This window comes from Eptesicus fuscus, chromosome 8 (genome assembly GCF_027574615.1).
Source record: "Eptesicus fuscus isolate TK198812 chromosome 8, DD_ASM_mEF_20220401, whole genome shotgun sequence".
Classification (NCBI taxonomy): domain Eukaryota; kingdom Metazoa; phylum Chordata; class Mammalia; order Chiroptera; family Vespertilionidae; genus Eptesicus; species Eptesicus fuscus.
In genome coordinates, this window is record NC_072480.1 from 3,445,973 (window position 1) to 3,464,974 (window position 19,002).

At 40.9% G+C, this 19,002-nt stretch overlaps 3 protein-coding genes across 3 annotated transcripts in view; 1 reads left to right on the forward strand and 2 right to left on the reverse strand.

Annotated features, from left to right (window-relative positions):
* Positions 1–19,002, forward strand: part of SMAD9 (SMAD family member 9) — a 43,206-nt gene that overhangs the window by 23,923 nt on the left and 281 nt on the right. The window contains exon 4 of the mRNA XM_008160304.3: positions 6,568–6,824. Coding sequence (XP_008158526.1) covers positions 6,568–6,824 — 257 coding nt within the window. The remainder of the gene's footprint in view (positions 1–6,567; positions 6,825–19,002) is intronic.
* RFXAP (regulatory factor X associated protein) overlaps positions 6,675–19,002 on the reverse strand; it is a 60,628-nt gene continuing 48,300 nt past the window's right edge. The window contains exon 4 of the mRNA XM_054720368.1: positions 6,675–6,859. Within this exon, the coding sequence (XP_054576343.1) occupies positions 6,820–6,859 (40 nt within the window). The 3' untranslated portion in view covers positions 6,675–6,819. The remainder of the gene's footprint in view (positions 6,860–19,002) is intronic.
* Positions 15,832–18,412, reverse strand: LOC103303302 (small integral membrane protein 15-like). Its single transcript, XM_054720258.1, has 2 exons — positions 18,099–18,412; positions 15,832–15,838 (listed from the first exon to the last, which is right to left on the reverse strand). The coding sequence occupies exons 1-2, from the start codon at positions 18,305–18,307 to the stop codon at positions 15,832–15,834; spliced, it is 216 nt and encodes a 71-aa protein (XP_054576233.1). The 5' UTR covers positions 18,308–18,412.

Here is a 19,002-nt window from a genome sequence, read left to right on the forward strand (position 1 = left end):
AGTCATAGAAGAAGCAGAACCAGATCCTGTCTGCTTTGAATGTTTCTTCTGTGACTCTGTGAGAAATGGGAAAATAGATTTAAATTGAGTTCACTGATCTTAGTTTTCACTTTAAAAGGATCACATGAGTGCTATGGTAATGTTAAACTGTAGAAGAGGGGCAAGGTGGAAGGTTTCTACCCCAGCCATTTCTTCCCTCAATAGTTATCAGTTAGCTTAGAGACCACTTCCGGGCTGTGTTCCTTGCCACTTAAGTTAGCTCAGATGGCTGACCCTCCTAAGGACGTTAATGCTACCACCCTCTCAGCAGAGCATGTACTTCAAGTTGTTCTCTCTGGTGGCCATCACCACTATGCTGATTCACTCACCCATGCTCTTTCACCCTGCTTTCTGTCTAATAGAACACACTGTGAGACAGTAGGACAAGTCTGTTAGATGGTAGGACAAGTACCAACTATTTATTTATGGCCTTGCAACAGTTAGCTGGTGCAAAAAGAATAGAACCTATTACTCTGACCTTGCTAGCAAAACGATTTAAATTGTCATTAGCAAATTGGTGCTAGCATACCAGAGACTACCAATTAAATATCAGAGGCAATACCCTGAAGAACCTGGAACAGCCCTAACCGGTTTGGCTCAGTGGATAGAGCGTCGGCCTGCGGACTCAAGGGTCCCAGGTTCAATTCTGGTCAAGGGCATGTACCTTGGTTGCGGGCACATCCCCAGTAGGGGGTATGCAGGAGGCAGCTGATCAATGTTTCTCTCTCATCGATGTTTCTAACTCTATCTCTCTCCCTTCCTCTCTGTAAAAAGGCAATAAAACATGTTAAAAAAAAAAAAAAGAACCTGGAACAATGTATTCTAGTATAAAGTCTATCCATATTCTTCCCTGAAAACTAGGCAAACCACTTGAACTCTTTCAAATGACTAATACCTACCCCCACTGATTACTAATACTTGCGTGTATTATTTTTATAGTAACCCTGCACATTAGATTTTCTTAGTCCCATTTCACAGATGAGACAACTGAAGCTCAGAGTTCAGTAGCTTACACATGTCACACGAGTGATGCCAGAGATTTGCACCCCTGGCTCTCTTTTCCAGGCCCAGTTGCTCCCCACTCTGGAAGGGAGGGACCCCTCCTGCTTTTTTATCTTGATACCCCTCATAATGCATTGTTTGATGAACTGAGCCTTTCAATATGTAATGCAAATACGTAGTATATGCCACAGCAGTGGTACCTCATAGTCAAGTCAGAGATATTGAAATAAGGCTCTACTAACAATAAACACTTGCATTTCATAGTGATTTACTTTTAAAATGTTAATTAGAGAAGATTTTATGTTTTCCTTCAAAAAATATTCTAGAAAAGGAGTACTGCACGGAGGGTTACACAGAGGCCCATGGGAGAATAATAAGGATCTTTATAGAAAAAAGAACTACTGACATACAATACCTATATGTGACTGCCCAAAATAAAGCAAAGGCCATTTCCTGCAATTTGGTAATGATGGAATGAATAGCCAGTCTAGGTCATTGGAGTATAATACTTGCCTGCTTTTTTACAGTGGCTTTTAGGATGACCCCTATTTCCAAATAATTAGGAAAACCACATTTTGAATTAACTGCATGAGCAGAGATATGCTCTTAAGATAATTGAGGTAGGGTTATATATACTGAGAAAGCATGACTTAAGATAATCATAATCAATAGTACAGTCATCTATGAGCACTTAGGATTTGTGCTAAACTGAAGTTAACTCTTCATAATGAGCCTGTACTAGGTTCTTGGCATGAAAATGACACTTGAACAAGACAAGCACATTTCACTTTTGCATGTATAGACATGTTGCATTTGTCCTGTCAGATGTTTGTTCTTCCCCTAGTTAGTGGGGGGAAGGAGTCGGTAGTTATGATAATTCTTGAGGCATTAACCCCAATTCTTGAACTTTTGGGGCAAATCAAAACTTTCCTGAAAATCATCATGTGTACCAAATCAGTGAATTGTTCTTAGAGCTAGTTTTTTACCTTCTAGCTCAAGTTCTGTAGAATTCCAGTAATTCTTCCTGTTTTATGAAAGGAATTATCCTGGGACCAGATTTTGGTTTCTCAATTCTTTAGAAAGAGGATTTGCACTTCAAGGTGATTTTTGGATTGCTTCCTTTTCCAAAAGACTTTTTTTTCCTTTCTTAAAATGCCCTTTCCATTCTGCCTTTGAACATGGGTAAGACTTCTCATTCAAAAGCAAATCCTAAAAATAAAATAAAAATTAACATAGAATGTCATACTATTGCAGTTATTAAACTTGATGTTGCAAAATACTTAATATCATAAGAAAGTGTTCACAATATACTAATAAATGAAAAAAGTTAGAAAAATCCTATAGAGTATGATTCTAATTTTGCTTTTAAAATGCACGTAAAAGACTGAAAGATATATAATACATATTTAGCTTTTGTTATTTCTGGGCTGTAGATTTGTGGCTGATTTTTATTTTCGGTGTCTCTGCATTTTCTAAATTTTCTCTAGTGGGCTTTCTTGTTCAGGTGAGAATGGGCTGGGAGGAAGTGTGTGAGGGCGTGCCAGGATCCCAGCAGCCGTGGTGAGAGAGAAGCTTTGCATGCAGCCCAGCCAGGCAAGAGTCACTGAGTTGTGAGTGGCAAAGTGGGGCATTCCATGTAGCTCGGTTGGACCCAAACTGGCTTGTTCATCATGTTGTTCAGAGAGAGAGAGAGAGAGAGAGAGAGAGAGAGAGAGAGAGAGAGAGAGAATGGACCTGAACTGCTGGATTATATGGTTTAAATGAGGGATTTTCTGGGTGGAAACTTTAATTTGCATTCAGGGATGATTGACAGAAAAGGTTTATATAATTATATTTTTCTGCACATGTCCTTACCATAATGCACACAGAAAGACCCTAGGTGGCAGGGGCGGGGGGGCGAGGAGAGTCAAAACCACAGTGCAAATTTTATTATAATTAGTCCAGGACCCTAGTAAGGTTGCAATGAGGTCATGTCATTTTCTTCTGAGCTTGCGCCAAGAACCCGCTGGTTCTGAATCTGCCCACTGGTGTTCTACTGGATGCTGGGCTGCCCATAGAGAAATGAGCTGAAGGCAATGTTGGTCTGACCCCTTTACAGGATCCAGGGCAGGCCCCACCCTAGCTGCTCATGTCTAACTTTCTACCTAACAGTTTGAGGTAAATTTATGGTGTCCTTTACCTTTTACTTGTTTTGTACCTTGGACTTCTGCATCATATCTTATAGTCTGTGTCTCTCCTATTCCTTTGATGATGTCTACACCATACTCTGAGAGTTCTTACATTGTCCAAATTGTGAGAACTCTGTGCCTGTCATAACCCATGATACTGTAGAAATTTACCATGGCACTTCCCGCCAAATGCTATAGAGACTTGACCCTGTTAAACCCTGAGAGATTTTCTAGGTGATAGACAGAAAGATTTACCCATAGGCCTACCTGGAAGAGGACAGATAGATTTCCTAGAAACAGTAGTAGCCAAGAGGCAAGCTAGAGTGTAGGTAAAGAGAGTCTGGTTGGGCAGGAGAGGTGTATTAAATTCTAACAATGCATGAATGATGAGAATTATATGCCAAGAATGTAGATGAGTTGGAGTCATGACTGCGAGCAGAATTCTTGGGTATCAATGTGGTGGGTCAGGGTGTGGTGCTTTTGGAGGTGGCTCCAAGAGGCAGTAAAGCCTGATGGTCATCCTCTCTCCTTTTACGTGTCTCAGTTTCTCTCACGGCTGTCTAAAACCACCATGAGGACTTGGAGTGCTGGGTGACCAAACCTTATATGCACTGCTCATATGGGTCAAAGTTTAATTACAATTGTATTGTTGAGTCCCTTTGAGGCTCCTGCATGTCACCAGGGAGATCCTCTGACACCTCCACAAGGACCCTCAGTCACTGAGAGTGTCTGCTTACACAGACTGGAAGGAAGATGTGCCTCATATCTTTGGTGTCAATTCATCTCCAGGTGCTCATAGTTATTTTAGTTTTCCACTGGCAGGCAGTTATCCCTTTTTAACTAGAATTACTGCCTTGACCTCCCAATCCTGGACAAGAAGGAAGAGTAGTCTTTTCTCCAGCCTCGTGGCCAGAGGACTTACAGTTTGTGAAATCCAAGTTGTGGTGCCAAAAAGATATTACCAATTAGGGTTATTGGTTGGGAGTCCGGTTCTTCTTGTCAATGCAGAAAATATTTTAAGGTCAACGAAAATGAAAGTAAAGCAAAGTGGGGCTTATTGAAGATAAATGAGTAGTGGGCCAGTCAAGAGAGACAATGACCTTGAACTCCTGGGTTATATGGTTTAAATGAGGGATTTTCTGGGTGGAGACTTTCATTTGCATTCAGGGATGATTGACAAAAAAGAGTTATATAACTATATTTTTCCCACACATTCTCTTACCCATAATGCATACAGAAAAATGTATTAAGAGGTGTGTGTGTGTCCAAAACCACAATGCCAATTTTATTATAATTGGTCCAGGACCCTAGTAAGGTCACATTGAGGTCATGTCATTTTCTTCTGAGCTTGCGCCAAAAACCCACTGGTTCCAAACCTACCCGCTGGTGTTCTACTGGATGCTGGCTGTCCATAGAGAAATGATCTGAAGGCAATGTTAGTCTGACCCCTGTTCAGGACCCCAGGGCAGGCCCCACCCCAGCTGCTCATGTCTAACTCCTACCTAACACCTCTCTCACTAACTTACTTTCTTTCTTTTTTTTATGAAACACCACAAGCACCCCAGAGGCAGGCCTGCCACCTGGAGTTCAGAGTTGTTCAAGGAAGTCAGGGTTTGGAGGTGCCTTTCCATAATCTCCAACATGTCAGTCCAACCAAGTAACTATATCCTAGCCAATTAGGAACATACTTCTGCCTACACCTCAGGGCTGGGCCATGGGTGTCAGACCCCAAGCCATTCAGGGAGAATGAATAATGGATATGAGAAAGAAAAGGGAGAGGAAGGCTGAGAGAAGAGAGGAGCGGTTTGATCTGTGTAGGGAGAGGGGAACCTTAGCCTGAATATCAACAGCTGTGCTTTATCTGTGTGACCCTGGATCAGTTTCTTCTGAGTGATATGGTTGGAATACATAATCCTGAAAACCATTATTTTCTAAAATTGTATTAAGGGAAAGAAGATGGGAAAAGGAGACAATAGATATGTTGGGAGGTATTCACATACAAATGCCCTCAAGTGCTACTTAGAACCTGACAAAGAAATTCAGCAACTGTCTCAGTAAAGTTTCCTAAATGCAAAGTTATGCAAATTTGGATCTGAGAACCCCTGATGGGCTATAAATTCTATTTAAAAATTTTCTTTATTTTGAGGCAATCTAAAATATAGCACTGTAAGTATATTCTAGTTCATTTCTAGGAATATCCTATAACTGCAGGATGATTGAATTTACAATCATGTAGTAGTGGTAGAGAATTTTATTTCCGTTAAAAGGTTGGAGAAAATTTGTTCTGGTATTTAATATCTACAGACTAGACATTCTTCATTTTATCTAACCCCAGGAACTTGCTATAAATTTATGTTGAATTCCAAAACCAGAAATTTGAAGGGAAATAACGCACATTTAATTTGGAGTAAAAATTAATGTGAGCAGTGCCTTTTAATTCCAATAATGTGGGAGAAAGTAACATAAACTATGTTTTGATTGTCTATATCTGAAAATGTGGCATTTCTTTGTTTATAAGTAAAAAATAGGCATTATTTCTATGTTCTATATTATAAGTTGATAAGCTTTAAAATGAATTAGGTCTCTTTTAGATATTTATGAAGAGAAATGGATTTATAATTGTTGGTAAAATAAAATTTAAACTTCATTTATTGTTTCCTCTGAAGTGGGTTTAGTGTATACACTTAAGTAATATTTTTCATATTACTGTGTCCAGTTTTAATTTTTTTACTTATATATGTACCAGAAGGGCTATTTGATATTTTATGCATTAAGTTTTCTTTTTGTATTAAATATTATGAGCTTACTTTTATTTATTCTTTTAAATATGTTTTTATTGATTTTTAGAGAGAGAGGAAGGGAGTGGGATAGAGAGATGGAAACATCGATAAGAGAGAAACATTATTGATCAGCTGCCTCCTGCACGCCCCCTAGGGGGGAATCAGGCCTGCAACTCGGGCATGTGCCCTGACCAGAAATCAAACTGTGACCTCCTGATTCAAGGGTCAACACTCAACCTCTGAGCCATACCTGCTGGGTGATCTTACTCTTAGAGTGAATGAATGTGAGATTGAGAAAATGATGGAAGGAGCTGATTTACCTGTTCTGTAAAGTAATGGTAAACATGGGTTGCAATCCACTTTTATTTTAAATGGACTCATGGAAAAAGCACAAATTAGAATTAAAACAAGTTGGCATTTAGGTCACATATCTTACTAATCTGTAATTGGTGATATGAAAATTAATTTCACAGTAGATAGTCACATTTCTTCAGGTTACAAATGTCAGTGAGAAGAGAATGGTGGTACAGCTAAGCTAAAGGTGGTGCAGGTATTTGAAGACTGTTTTTGCCTCATAGGTGTGCATTTATATTACGTCGGGGGAGAGGTCTATGCTGAGTGTGTGAGCGACAGCAGCATCTTTGTCCAGAGTCGAAACTGCAACTATCAGCACGGTTTCCACCCAGCCTCTGTCTGCAAGATCCCCAGTGGTTGTAGCCTCAAGATCTTCAACAACCAGCTCTTTGCTCAGCTGCTTGCTCAGTCAGTTCACCATGGATTTGAAGTCGTCTATGAGTTAACTAAGATGTGCACTATCCGGATGAGTTTCGTTAAGGTAAGGAGTGCTTGCTTCCACATTGAAGATGGAAACTGAAAAACAAAAAAGGCATTCTTTGGTTGATGTGGCACTTACACAGTCAGTTCTAGTAGATAGCAAGGTGGTTTTTTTGAAGTTTATTCCATTGTTTGTAGGAAGATCTCTTCTATGATTATGATCTCTCTTGTTTAGCAATTATAAGAAAATTCTTAAGCATAACACTTTTGAAGGAGAAACAACTTACAGTAGTTATCTGATGTTTAATGCAGAAGATAAAGTGACAGTAATATTTTTATAAGACGCAAGGCTATAGAGATTTTTCCAACTCTCAAATTGCCAAGCATGATTATAACTTAATAAATGTTGATGAATTTTCCTGAATGAAATTAGAGACTCCTCTAACTCTTAGCATACAGGCAAATAGAGGAGGTAATATTCTATATAATAAAAGGCCAGAGGCATCACGACTGAAACGACCAGAGACCAGACCACAATGGCCCCTCGCGAGCTGGCCCCACCCCCAAGCAAGTGGTTAGGGGCAATCAGGCAGGCAGGCAGAGTGTTTTGGTGTGATCAGGTAGGCAGACCAGCGGTTAGGGGCGATTAGGTAGGCAGGCAAATGATTAGGGACGATCAGGTAGGCAGGCCAGTGGTGAGGGGCGATCAGGTAGTCAGACGGCTCCTCGCAGGGCTGGCCCCACCCCCTAGCAAAGAAAGAGGGAGGCCCAGGCCAACCAAGCCATCACCCCAGCCTGTCGCCTGCAGAGGGAGGCTACTGGGGAGGGGGGACAGCGCTGCACACATGGCAAGCAGGGGCATCAGCGGGGGTGAGGCCAGCTGTCTGCAGCTGCGGGAAGGAAAGCCCCAATAGGCCCTGATCTCAGGCTAGGCTTAGGGACTCGAGGGACCCTACCCAGGGGTCCCGGATTGTGAGAGGGTGCAAGCCGGGCTGAGGGAGACCCCCCTCCCCCGAGTGCATGAATTTCCATGCAACAGGCCTCTAGTCTATATATAAAAAACACTAATATGCAAATAGACTGAATGGCGGAACAACCGAACAACCAAACAACCATCGCTATGACGTGTGCTGACCACCAGGGGGCACTCATGGACCATGGCGGGGGTTGGCAGCAGGTGGCAGAGCATGGAACATGGTGGGCATTGGCAGCAGCGGGATGGTGGAGCAGGTGAGTGGGGGTGCCAGACCAAGGCGGGGCGGCGTTGGTAGCTGACATTGGGTTGAGCCTCTGGTGGTTACTGAAAATTCTTTGCTCCCACACGCTGTAGTCCCACCCAGCCTCGCACCTGCTGCCAGCATTGGCCCTGCTCATACCTGCTGCTGGCGCCAGAGCCACACTCACACCCGCTGCCAGTGCCCAGTGCTAGCCCCGATCACTCGGCACAGTCAGTGGGTGCAAGCAGTAACTGCCAGCCCTGATTGCTTCTCCACCTCTCAGGGCTTCTCCACCTCCCCTGCTCCTGAGGGGTCATCGGGGCATCAGCCACTGCTCACACCCACTGACGGCGCCGGCCCTGCTCTCACCTGCTGCTGGCGCCGGCTCCAATGGCTCCACACCGTCAGCAGGTGTGAGCAGAGCCGGTGCCATCAGTGGGTGGGAGCGGCAGCAGGAATGGGGCTTCCAGCAGACAGGGGACCAGGAGGTCATGGTGGGAGGGGCTGGGCGGGGGCAGGGAGGATGGGCTGAGACCTGCCCCTGTGCCCACCACAGCCTCGTGGCCCACAGTTCCTTTCAAGGTGCACAAATTCATGCATTGGGCCCCTAGTTTATATATAAGCTACAAAACAGAAGTGACTATAATACAAGATATTGTAAATTAAGTGCATTCATAAAAGCATAAACAAATGGAGATAGAAACATTATGGTTAGTATGATTAATTTTGAGAGAGTAATAATGTTCTGAGTATGAATATTTATGAAATTTATCAAATTAGATCTTATTAAAGTTGATGTGAAGGTTGGAAAACTGAGGAAGTTACAACTGGATTTGCACATTGAAGTTAAAGGCCTCAGTTTCAACATCTGCTGTTTCATCTCTTGCAAAGCGATTGCAAATAATTTTCATATTTCAAAGTCTCAGCTTATTTATCAAACTACCTACGTGTATTGACACAATTTTCACATTGTCACATATCCATCCAAAGAATCAGTATGTCTTGTTCTAGGTGTTTTTCAAATAAAATTTATTAGTCTTTTAAAATTACCATGAGAAATAATTGTCCTGTTTTTCTGTACTCATATGTTTTTATTATATTTTTAATTTTAGTAATTTAAAAAAATCAAGAATACAAATACAATTTTAAAAATGACTTCTTGAAACTATTTCTGTTTTGTGATGACAAAGCAGTTTTATTCAGTTTTACTGGTAAGCTGTAAAAGGCATTTTTACATTGTAAAACAATTCACTAATTCCTGGAAATTTTTTCCAATTTCTGATGCTTTAGATTCAGCAGAGGGAATTAAATTGCCATTAATGAACAATTATTTGAATTGTATGGTTATTTTTACAGGTTTTTGTTTTTAAAATTAGGATGAAATACCAATATCTCAGAGGTAATTATTTCACTATAAAATATACTTGCATAGAAATCTGATTTTCCTAAAATCAACTAGATGTATTTAATAGACATACAACATTTAAATCATAAAGTTGCACAATTCACAGAAAACAATCTATTACTAATATTTCAGGGACTTAAAAAAAATCCTTAGCAAATATAACTACAGATGATCAGTTTAAAAGAAATTTAAAAGCTCTCATCACATTGAAGAAATGTGTAACTATGGGAGGGGATGGATCTTAACTAAACTTACAGTAATCATTTTGCAATATATGTATCAAGTATATCTCAATGAAAATGGAGGGGAGGGAGACAGTACAAATTAAAAGAACATAAAATATTTCATTAATAATTTCATACTGATTATATATTGATATGATAATATTTTGGATATATTGGATTGAGAAAAACATTATTAGATTAAAAAAATAAAAATGAAATAAATTACAGATGACTAAACACTAGTGGCTATTATTGGGGGATGATAAACTAGATCATCTTTAAAGACTCTTTCAGCTCTAATTTTTACTAATTCTAGGGCTCATTTCATCAGTCAACAAATATTTTTGAGCACCTATCATGTGCCAGGCCAGGCACCATTCTAGGAACTGGAATACATCAATGATTACGCAAAGATCTCTGCTCTCATAAAATCAATATAATAGGAAAGAGAGACACAATAAACAACAGCTATAATAAAGAATTTGAATGTAAAGAAAAAAATGTAGAGCAGAGTAAAGGAAATTGGAGTGCTGGGGAAGAGGTAGATACAGGTTTGAATGAGGTGGTCAGGGGAAGCCGCATTGAAGAGGCAGAACACAAGCAAAGACTTGAATGACACAAGAAAGATAGCCATGAGGATGTCTGGGGGAAGAGCAGTCGACACACAGGGAAGGGCAAGCACTACCGCAAGAAGCAAGAGCACGGCTGGGCATTTGTAGTAGCCAGGAGGCTGGTGTGACGGGAGCATAATGAGTGAGGGTGATGGAGATCAGAACTGTGACAGGGAATCAGATCAGTGTTTGATACGCCAGGGCAAGGGTTTTGGCTTTTACTCTAAAGAGAAGGGGAGCCATGGCAGGGATTTGAGCAGAAGACTTTCATGATCTGACTTAGGCTTTTAAAGGATCACTCTGGCTGTTGTGTGGATGCAGGCAGGGTTGAAAGTAGGGGGACCAGTTAGGAGGCTACAGCAATATTCAGATGAGAGATGATGGGTGCTCCCAGTAGGAGAGTTCTAATAGAAGTTGTGAGAAGTGGAAGGATCTGAATGGGAAGGTTAATTTGATGTGGGGTATGAGAAAAAGAGAGGAGTTAGACGAATTTTCCTTCAATCAAGATGGAGAAGATGCAGATGGCTCAGGTTTGGATACAAGACAGAGAGTTCAGTTTTAGTGAGAATAACTTGGAGGTGTTTGTCATACATCCAGTGAAGTACTGAGTAGGCAGTTGGATGTACAAGTTAGTTTGCACTTGGAGAGAGAAAGCTGGGTTGGGAATGTAAATTTAGAAATTGTCAGGTTATGGACAGCATTGAACTCCATGAGCCTGGATGAGATGACCAACAGAGAAGGGGTTCCAGGATGGAGTCCTGGGATGTTTCAACTTTAAAAGGTAGTGGAGAAGGGAGACAGGGGGAAGATGGTGGCATAGGTAAATGCCTGTACTCGCCACCTCCCACAACCACATCAAAATTACAACTAAAACACAGAGCAACCTTCATCCAGAACTGTTGGAAAGCTGGCTGCATGGAAGTCCTTTAACTAAAGAAGTAAAGAAGGAAGCACACTGAGACTGGTAGGAGGTGCAGAGGCATGGAATGGGCTGGTCCAGCACCCATGTGTGCTGCTTTTTTAATCGGGAGGGAGATCATCTCTGTGGAGGCTGCCAGAAGGAGCAAGGGGTCCCAGACCCACACCAGATAACCAGCCCAGGGCCCCAGAGCTGGGAAAAGAAATCCCTATGGGCAATAAGAAATACAGGCTGTAAAAACCAGTGTGGATTGGGGCTCAGTGACACAGAGGCTGCTGGAGACCCATCTGTTCCTCTTAAAAGGCCAGCACCACAAACTGAACTTACATGATCCTGATTCCTCTAAGCTCCAGCACAGGGCAAGGCTCTGGGGGACACAGACACATACGAGGAGAAACTGGATTGTCTGGCATCATGACAGAAACTCAAGGCGGCTTTCTCCCAGACAGAGGTGCTCACAGGGATCATTGTTCCTATGATGGGACCTCCTAGGTCACAGGGCTGACTGGCAACCATTTCTGTTTGCTCTGCCCTGGTGATTCTCTAAGACACCGCCTCATCCAATTTACAACTCCACCCAAGCTGTGTGCAGTGTATTTTGCATATGAATGGCCTGCCCTTGCTCAGGCTAAAGTGTCTCAAACAAGCTGCAGCTGGGTCAGGGAGCCCCAAACTTATCAATAAAAGGCTCAAGACCTGGCACCAGCACCAGCCTGCCTTGCTTCATAGCTGGGCCTCATCTGGGAACTTCCAAACCTGATACAAAGAGGAGGAATCTGCAGATCTCTTTGTAGCTCCTGCTGGGTAGCCCAGGCAGTGGCTGACTTCACATTTTCTTGGAGACCCAAGACCAGTGTACCCAGTGGTCAGTGTGAGACCATCCAGATTACAATTATACTCATCCGTAAGCAACACACTCAAGGGGAAGACTCAGTGAGCACCAAAGTCCTGCTCCAGAGGGGTGTCTCCTACATAGCAGCTCTCCCACTGTAGTCACTGCTGGTTATCACAGCTAATTGGCTTGGAAGTCAATTCCTGCCAGTGACACCAATAGCAATCAAGTCTCAGCTACAACAAGACTGTGCTCACAGCCCACAAAGGGGTGCACCTAGAGTTCCCAGATCAGGTGACTGGGGAGGCTGAGCCACTGGATCTTATAGAATACTTACTACACAAGGGCACTCTACCAACTCAAGGAGACATAGCAGCTCTACCCAATACATAGAAACAAACATAGGGAAGCAACCAAAATGCAGAGACAAAGAAACATGTCACAAATAAAAGAAATGAAAGAAAGCAAACTACTGGATATAGAGTTCAAAACCATGGTTATAAGGTTACTCAAGAATCTTCTAGAAACCTGCAAAAAATGGAAAAGGACCATTCAGAAATTAAGCATACACTAACTGAAATAAAGAATAATATACATGGATTCAACAGTAGAGTAGAGGATTCTGAAAATCAAATCAATGATTTGAAATATGAGGAAACAAAACCACCCAATCAGAAGAGCAAAAAGAAAAAAAGAATCCAAAAATATAGTGTAAGGAGCCTCTAAGACAACTTCAAGTGTACCAACATTCACATTATGGAAGTGCCAGATGAAGAGGGAGAGCAAGATATTAAAAACCTACTTAAAGAAATAATGACAGAAAACTTCTCCTATCTGGTGAAAGAAATAGACACACAAGCCCAGGAAGCACAGAAAGTCCCAAACAAGAGGAACCCAAAGAGGACCACACCAAGACACATAATAATTAAAATGCCAAGGGCTAAAGACAAAGAGAGAATCTTAAAAGCAGCAAGAGAAAAGCAGTTAGTTACCTACATGGGAATGCCCATATGACTGTCAGCTGATTTCTCAACAGAAACTATGCAAGCCAGATGAGAGTGGCAGGCAAGAAATATTGAAAGTGATGAATAGCAAGGACTACAACCAAGATTACTCTACCCAGAAAAACTATCATTTAGAATTGAAGGTCAGAGAGAGCTTCACAGATAAGAAGAAGCTAAAGGAGTTCATCACCACCAAACCAGTATTATATGAAATGTTGAAGGGCATTCTTTAAGAAGAGGAAGAAGAAGAAAAAGAAAAAGATAAAAAATATGAACAACAAAATGGCAACAAATACATACCTAACAACAAAAGTAAAAATAAACGAATAAGAAATTAAATGAATAAAATAAACTGGTGAATAAAATATAGTCAGAGGCATGGAAATGGAATAAACTGACAATTTTCAGAGGGAAGCGGTGGGAAGAGATTAAACAAAGATCTTATATGCATACTAGAGGCCCGGTGCATGAAATTCATGCACTGGGGGAGGGGGGTTGCCTCAGCCCAACCTGCACCCTCTCCAATCTGGGACCCACAGGGATCGGGCCTAAACTGGCAGTTGGACATCCCTCTTACAATCCAGGACTGCTGGCTCCCGACTGCTCGCCTGCCTGCCTGCCTGATTGCTCTTAACTGCTTCTGCCTGCCAGCCTGATCACCCCTAACCACTACCCTGCTAGCCTGATCCACACTTAACTGCTCCCCTGCCAGCCTAATTGCCCCCAACTGCCCTCCCCTGCAGGCCTGGTCCCCCCATAACTGCCCTCCCTGCCGGCTTGATTACCTCCAACTGCCCTCCCCTTCCAGCTTGGTTGCCCCCAACTGCCCTCCCCTGCCGGCCATCTTGTGACGGCCATCTTGTGACCACATGGGGGCGGCCATCTTGTGCGAGGGCGTGATAGTCCTTTTGCATATTATCTCTTTATTATATAGAATATGCATTACCTATGGAGACAAACAATAAAGATTTTTTTTAAAAAGAAAAGATAGTGGAGAAGAGAAAGAACCAGCAAAGAAAACTGAGAATGTGCCACCACCAAAATAGTAGTAAAACCAAGAAAGGAAGGTCCTTTCTAAGTCAAAAAAGAAAATACATTGTGGAGGAGAGGGGATGAACTAAAGCAAATACTGCCCATGTGACACAAAGACTGAAAGCTGATCATTAATTTGAGCAATATGAAGGTCTTTTTGATCTTGATAAGAACAATATTGTTGAAGGCTGGGGTGAAATGTTGATTAGAATGGATTTAAGAGAGAATGGATGAAGAGGAATTGAGACAGCCAGTGTAGATGCCTGTTTTTGAGGCGTTTTGCTACAAAGGGAGTCAAAGACATAGGACGGTAATCTGTGGTGGTTGTAGTGCCAAGAGAAGTATTTTGAAGATGGAAGACATTTCAGCATGTTTATACATTTATGGGAATGATCTGATGGAAAGAAAAAGGAGAGAATGGGGAGAGTTTCTGGAATGCTGTTCCCAGAGGTGAGTGAGTCTTATGCACAAGTGGATAGCTTATTTGGAAACACAGATAATCTATAGTAAAAGGTAGAAAGGTCAAGTCGGTGGGTGCAGTGCTGTGAAAATTCTCTTCTGATTGCTTCATTTCTCTCATTAAAATAGGGGAAAAAAATCTGTTGTAAGCAGGCTGGAGGAGTAGGTGGAGGGGTAGGAGAAATGAGTGAGTGGGCTGGGAGAGAATGCTATGGCATCAAAAGTCCACTTGAAATTTCTAGTCACAAATGTAAAGTGTGATCGGGCAGCATGGTGCTTGAAATCCAACTTTGTTAAAATAAAAAAGCACCAATTTTATATCAATATCTACTTTCATTTTTAAATTAAAGCTGTTGGATAATTTCTGTAATTTAGAATTAATTGCCAGAGATGAGGAAAATATTAATGAGCTATTAAATACTGACCGTGAGTAAAATTATTGGACCATGCATTTATAAAAGCCATGTTACATAGTAAAAAGTTCCAATTATATTTAACTGAAGGAAATACCTTTTAGCTTTTTATTTCTAACTAGAGGCCTGGTGCACAAAATACATGCACTCGGCGGTGGGGGTGGTGGTGGTGTGTGTGTGGAGGGGTCCCTCAGCCCAGCCTTGCACCCTCTCGCAGTCCAGGAGTCCTCAGGGGATGTCCAACTGATGGCTTAGGCCCACTCCTCTCTCAATTTCGATTGGCCAGACTCCAGCAGCAAGCTAACCTACCTGTTGAAGCACCTGACCCTGGTGGTCAGTGCATATCATAGCAAGCAGTTGAGTGGCCTTATTAGCATTAGCATATTACATTTTGATTGGTTGAACAGACACTTAGCATATTAGGCTTTTATTATATAGGATTACAACACATTCTTATTTTGACATAATTTATCTTTTTCAACCAATTATATCAAACAAAATTTTCCAAATGTTAAGCCTTTCTTTACCATTTATGAAATATGATTTACTCTTTTAGAGTTCCTTAGGAAAAAAATTGAAATTTTAATTTTCACTGTGAACTTGTTGGATCAAAAATTATAGGACATCAACTACATGAGTTCAAAAAATGGAATAAAAATTAAAAGTGGTATCTATATCATCAGCAAATTATCAGATAAGACATTTTAACTACTTCACATTTCTTCTTAGCACGAGTAAGAATAAACTGGTTCCAAAGTTCTACGAGGGTTGGCATTTTTACTGCAAGCTTTAAATCACAGTGTTACACTACTCAATAAAGCATCTCTAAGTACATGGCGGTGTTCATAAGTACAAATTGTTGGTAGGTGGTACTCTATACAATCAAGATGAGAGAACTTTCAATAAAATTAGATTTTAAAAAAAGGCAGAATGTCTGATAATTATCAGTTTCTCAAAGGCTAGAATGAGAAAAATGTAGAAAATGAAATACTCACTGATTAATAATATTTTGCTTTGAGAAAGCCAGAAATGATTCTAAGACATAAGCAATAATGATAAAAGATGTAATTAATATGCTGTATCTCTTTTTAAGCCAAAGAATACTTTTCACCTCAGGACAGTTCTCATTTTTACATTCTTAGTCTCTTTTGTCCAGAACAGGAACTTTTTTTGAGTCAGTATTTGAATAGAGTTCATAATCGAAAGTCATTTTTTCTCCACAGGATTTTTTTTTTAAATATATTTTATTGATTTTCTACAGAGAGGAAGAGAGAGAGATAGAGAGTTAGAAACATCGATGAGAGAGAAACATCGATCAGCTGCCTCTTGCACACCCCCTACTGGGAATGTGCCCGCAACCAAGGTACATGCCCTTGACCAGAATCGAACCTGGGACCCTTGAGTCCGCAGGCCGATGCTCTATCCACTGAGCCAAACCGGTATTGGCGCCACAGGATTTTTTTTTAACTTCTTTTTTTTTTAATTTCTTTATTGATTAAGGTATCACATATTTGTCCTCATCCTCCCATCCCACACCCCTCCCCACACATGCCCCCTGTTGTCCTTAACTGCTGGTTAGGCTCATATGCTTGCACACAAGTCCTTTGGTTGATCTCTCCTCTTTACCCCCACCCTCCCCTACACTCCCTCTGAGGCCCGACAGTCTGATCCATGCCTCCTTGTTTCTGGGTCTGTTCTTGTTCATCAGTCTATGTTGTTCATTATTTCCCCTAGATGAGTGAGATCATGTGCTATTAGAAATACACTTATAAGAACCGAAAATGAGACAAGCAATAATGGTTATGCTGACAGGCAAATGAATCAGTCTGTAGTGAGTTTCTTTCTGGGCCAGCAGTTCTTTTGAGACCCAATTTCAATGTCAAACAGTTCCTTATGTGTACATGTCAGCACTGATATTACAGTTCTGGATGATGGACAAATGGTGGTAATGCTGGTCCGACTCTCTCTGGTTTGGTCCTGGGAAACCTGCAGTGATGCACAGCTGCTAACTGCTAGTATGGGAAGGCCACATCAGTGTCTTCCATCTCTGGACTGCTTCTCTTCTGTCTTCATGGCTGGAGTAGTCCTGTCGATTCCTCTCTGTTGCTGGAATCCACATGGTCTCAGAGTTGTTTTCTAAAAATAAACAAACATATTCTCGACCAAAACTTAATAAAGGAATATTTTCTATAAATTTGACTTGGGATCCTATTTCATTTTTTGCCCAAATGATTTTCCTCTGGCTTGTTTTGACACCTTGTGTGTTTTTCATGGGTGTCTTGCTTTTAGCCTTACAATTAATTTTCTAAAGTATTAATTTTCTAGATGTAATTTACTTACAGGATATTTTTCCTTACATGATATTCTTCTACTATCCCCTCCTTTTTCGATTTAAATGTTAGGAGGCTTTTGAAAATTTTATAATGTAGTCTTGATGGCTTTTAAATTTTATTTTTTTGCACTATAATATTACTGTTTTAGGTTCATTACATGGTGCACAATTTTATCATGAGATGAAGTACCAATAAAAATTTTAGTTAACACTTTAGGAACACCCCCCCAACATTGCAGGGGCCTGAAACACTAGCCCTTTCTGAGGGAGGTCTCCTGCCCCCATGGCTGCTTCGTGCTTCCCATGCCCAGCTCAGATCTGGACCCAGGTGACCGACAGAGACTTGGCCGACAGCAGCTGCCCTCTTACTCCAACAAGAATTGTTTGAGCTGTCTTGTACCCATGGTGTGGGGAAGTGGGTTTACGATATCTAAATCCAGCCTATCACCAGGAATGCTCAGGACCTACGCAAGAAGGCAAATAATCCCTTCCACTAATATTTACAGGGTGAAATAAGATTGTTGTTAGAGTAATAAATTTGACAGTAAAATAGTAGTCAAGTTTTCAGGCAAATTTAAATTGGCTAGTTGAAACAAGCGAATATTCTAGAAAAATTAATTGTACTCCACAGTATGTTTTAAGTTGCAAAATGGCAAATGACTAAGTCAGTTATAAAGCATTTTTAGCATAATAAATGTCAATTTACAATAACTGTCAATAGACTTCTATACAGAAGCCTAAAAGTTGCTACAATAGTGGTCAGAAATAACATGATTCTTCCATATGCTCAGGCTTTGTTTATGATATACTGTCATAAATCCAGAAAAGAAACCTTACAGGGTCCTTCCAAAGCTGCATAATTTCCCAAATGAGTTTCCTCTGGTTACGGAGCCTGTTCATTCCCACAGTCATTTCTCAGTCTTTTAGCTTTTGCAATATTTTCTTGGTGTTTTTGTTTTTTCTTTTGCTCCTTTTCCCTGGTCTCAATCTTCTTGGCCAATTTCCAGGACAGTACAGCGCTTGCTAGAAACAATGGAGTAAGGGCCAAAATAGCCCATTCCACAACATACTCAGCCCAAGCCTTTATGTCAAACATCTTTGTAGCAGTGTTAGGAAAAGGGACTTATGCTTGAGTTGTGATCTCTAACTTTGTCCTCGATTAGTGAGCCAATTACAATTTCAGATGGATGACCCCTGGTTGGTTGTCTTCTTTAGCTCTACTACACACTTCGAGAGAAGGTTTAAATTCTATATGCTTGGACTCGGACCTCAATTCCCAACTCCTGAAATCCAACTTTTAAATAACTTTACAGAGAATCAATTTTCCCAATAACAAAACTAATTTGCTTAACTGGATCTGTCCTCGTTTTAAAAATAACTTTTTATACAGAGAAAAATATACAGACTTATTTATTTAGTTAGTTATTTGCTGTCTCTCCTATGAAGGTAATAAATAGGAAATTGCCAAAAGTGAGCCAGAGAAACAGGAGGAATAAGCTTTGTTAATCAACCCTGAAAAATCAAGAGCATCCTCTAGTGCTTTCTTTATAAGTTTCAGATCTATCTTTGGTCTACAGTTACCATTTTTTGCAAAACACTGTCTTCAGCCTGAAGGGGGTGAACATAAGTTCAAGTTTCTTCCCTTGTGGGAGAGAAAATGATTTGCCAGTGTTTCTGACATGACTAGAGCCCAACCATGTCTAGTTTCATGCATTTAGTTGTGACCCAAAGAAAAGCATTGATTTGGACTCGTCTTAGGATGTCTGGTTGATGCAAAACTTATCCTGTACT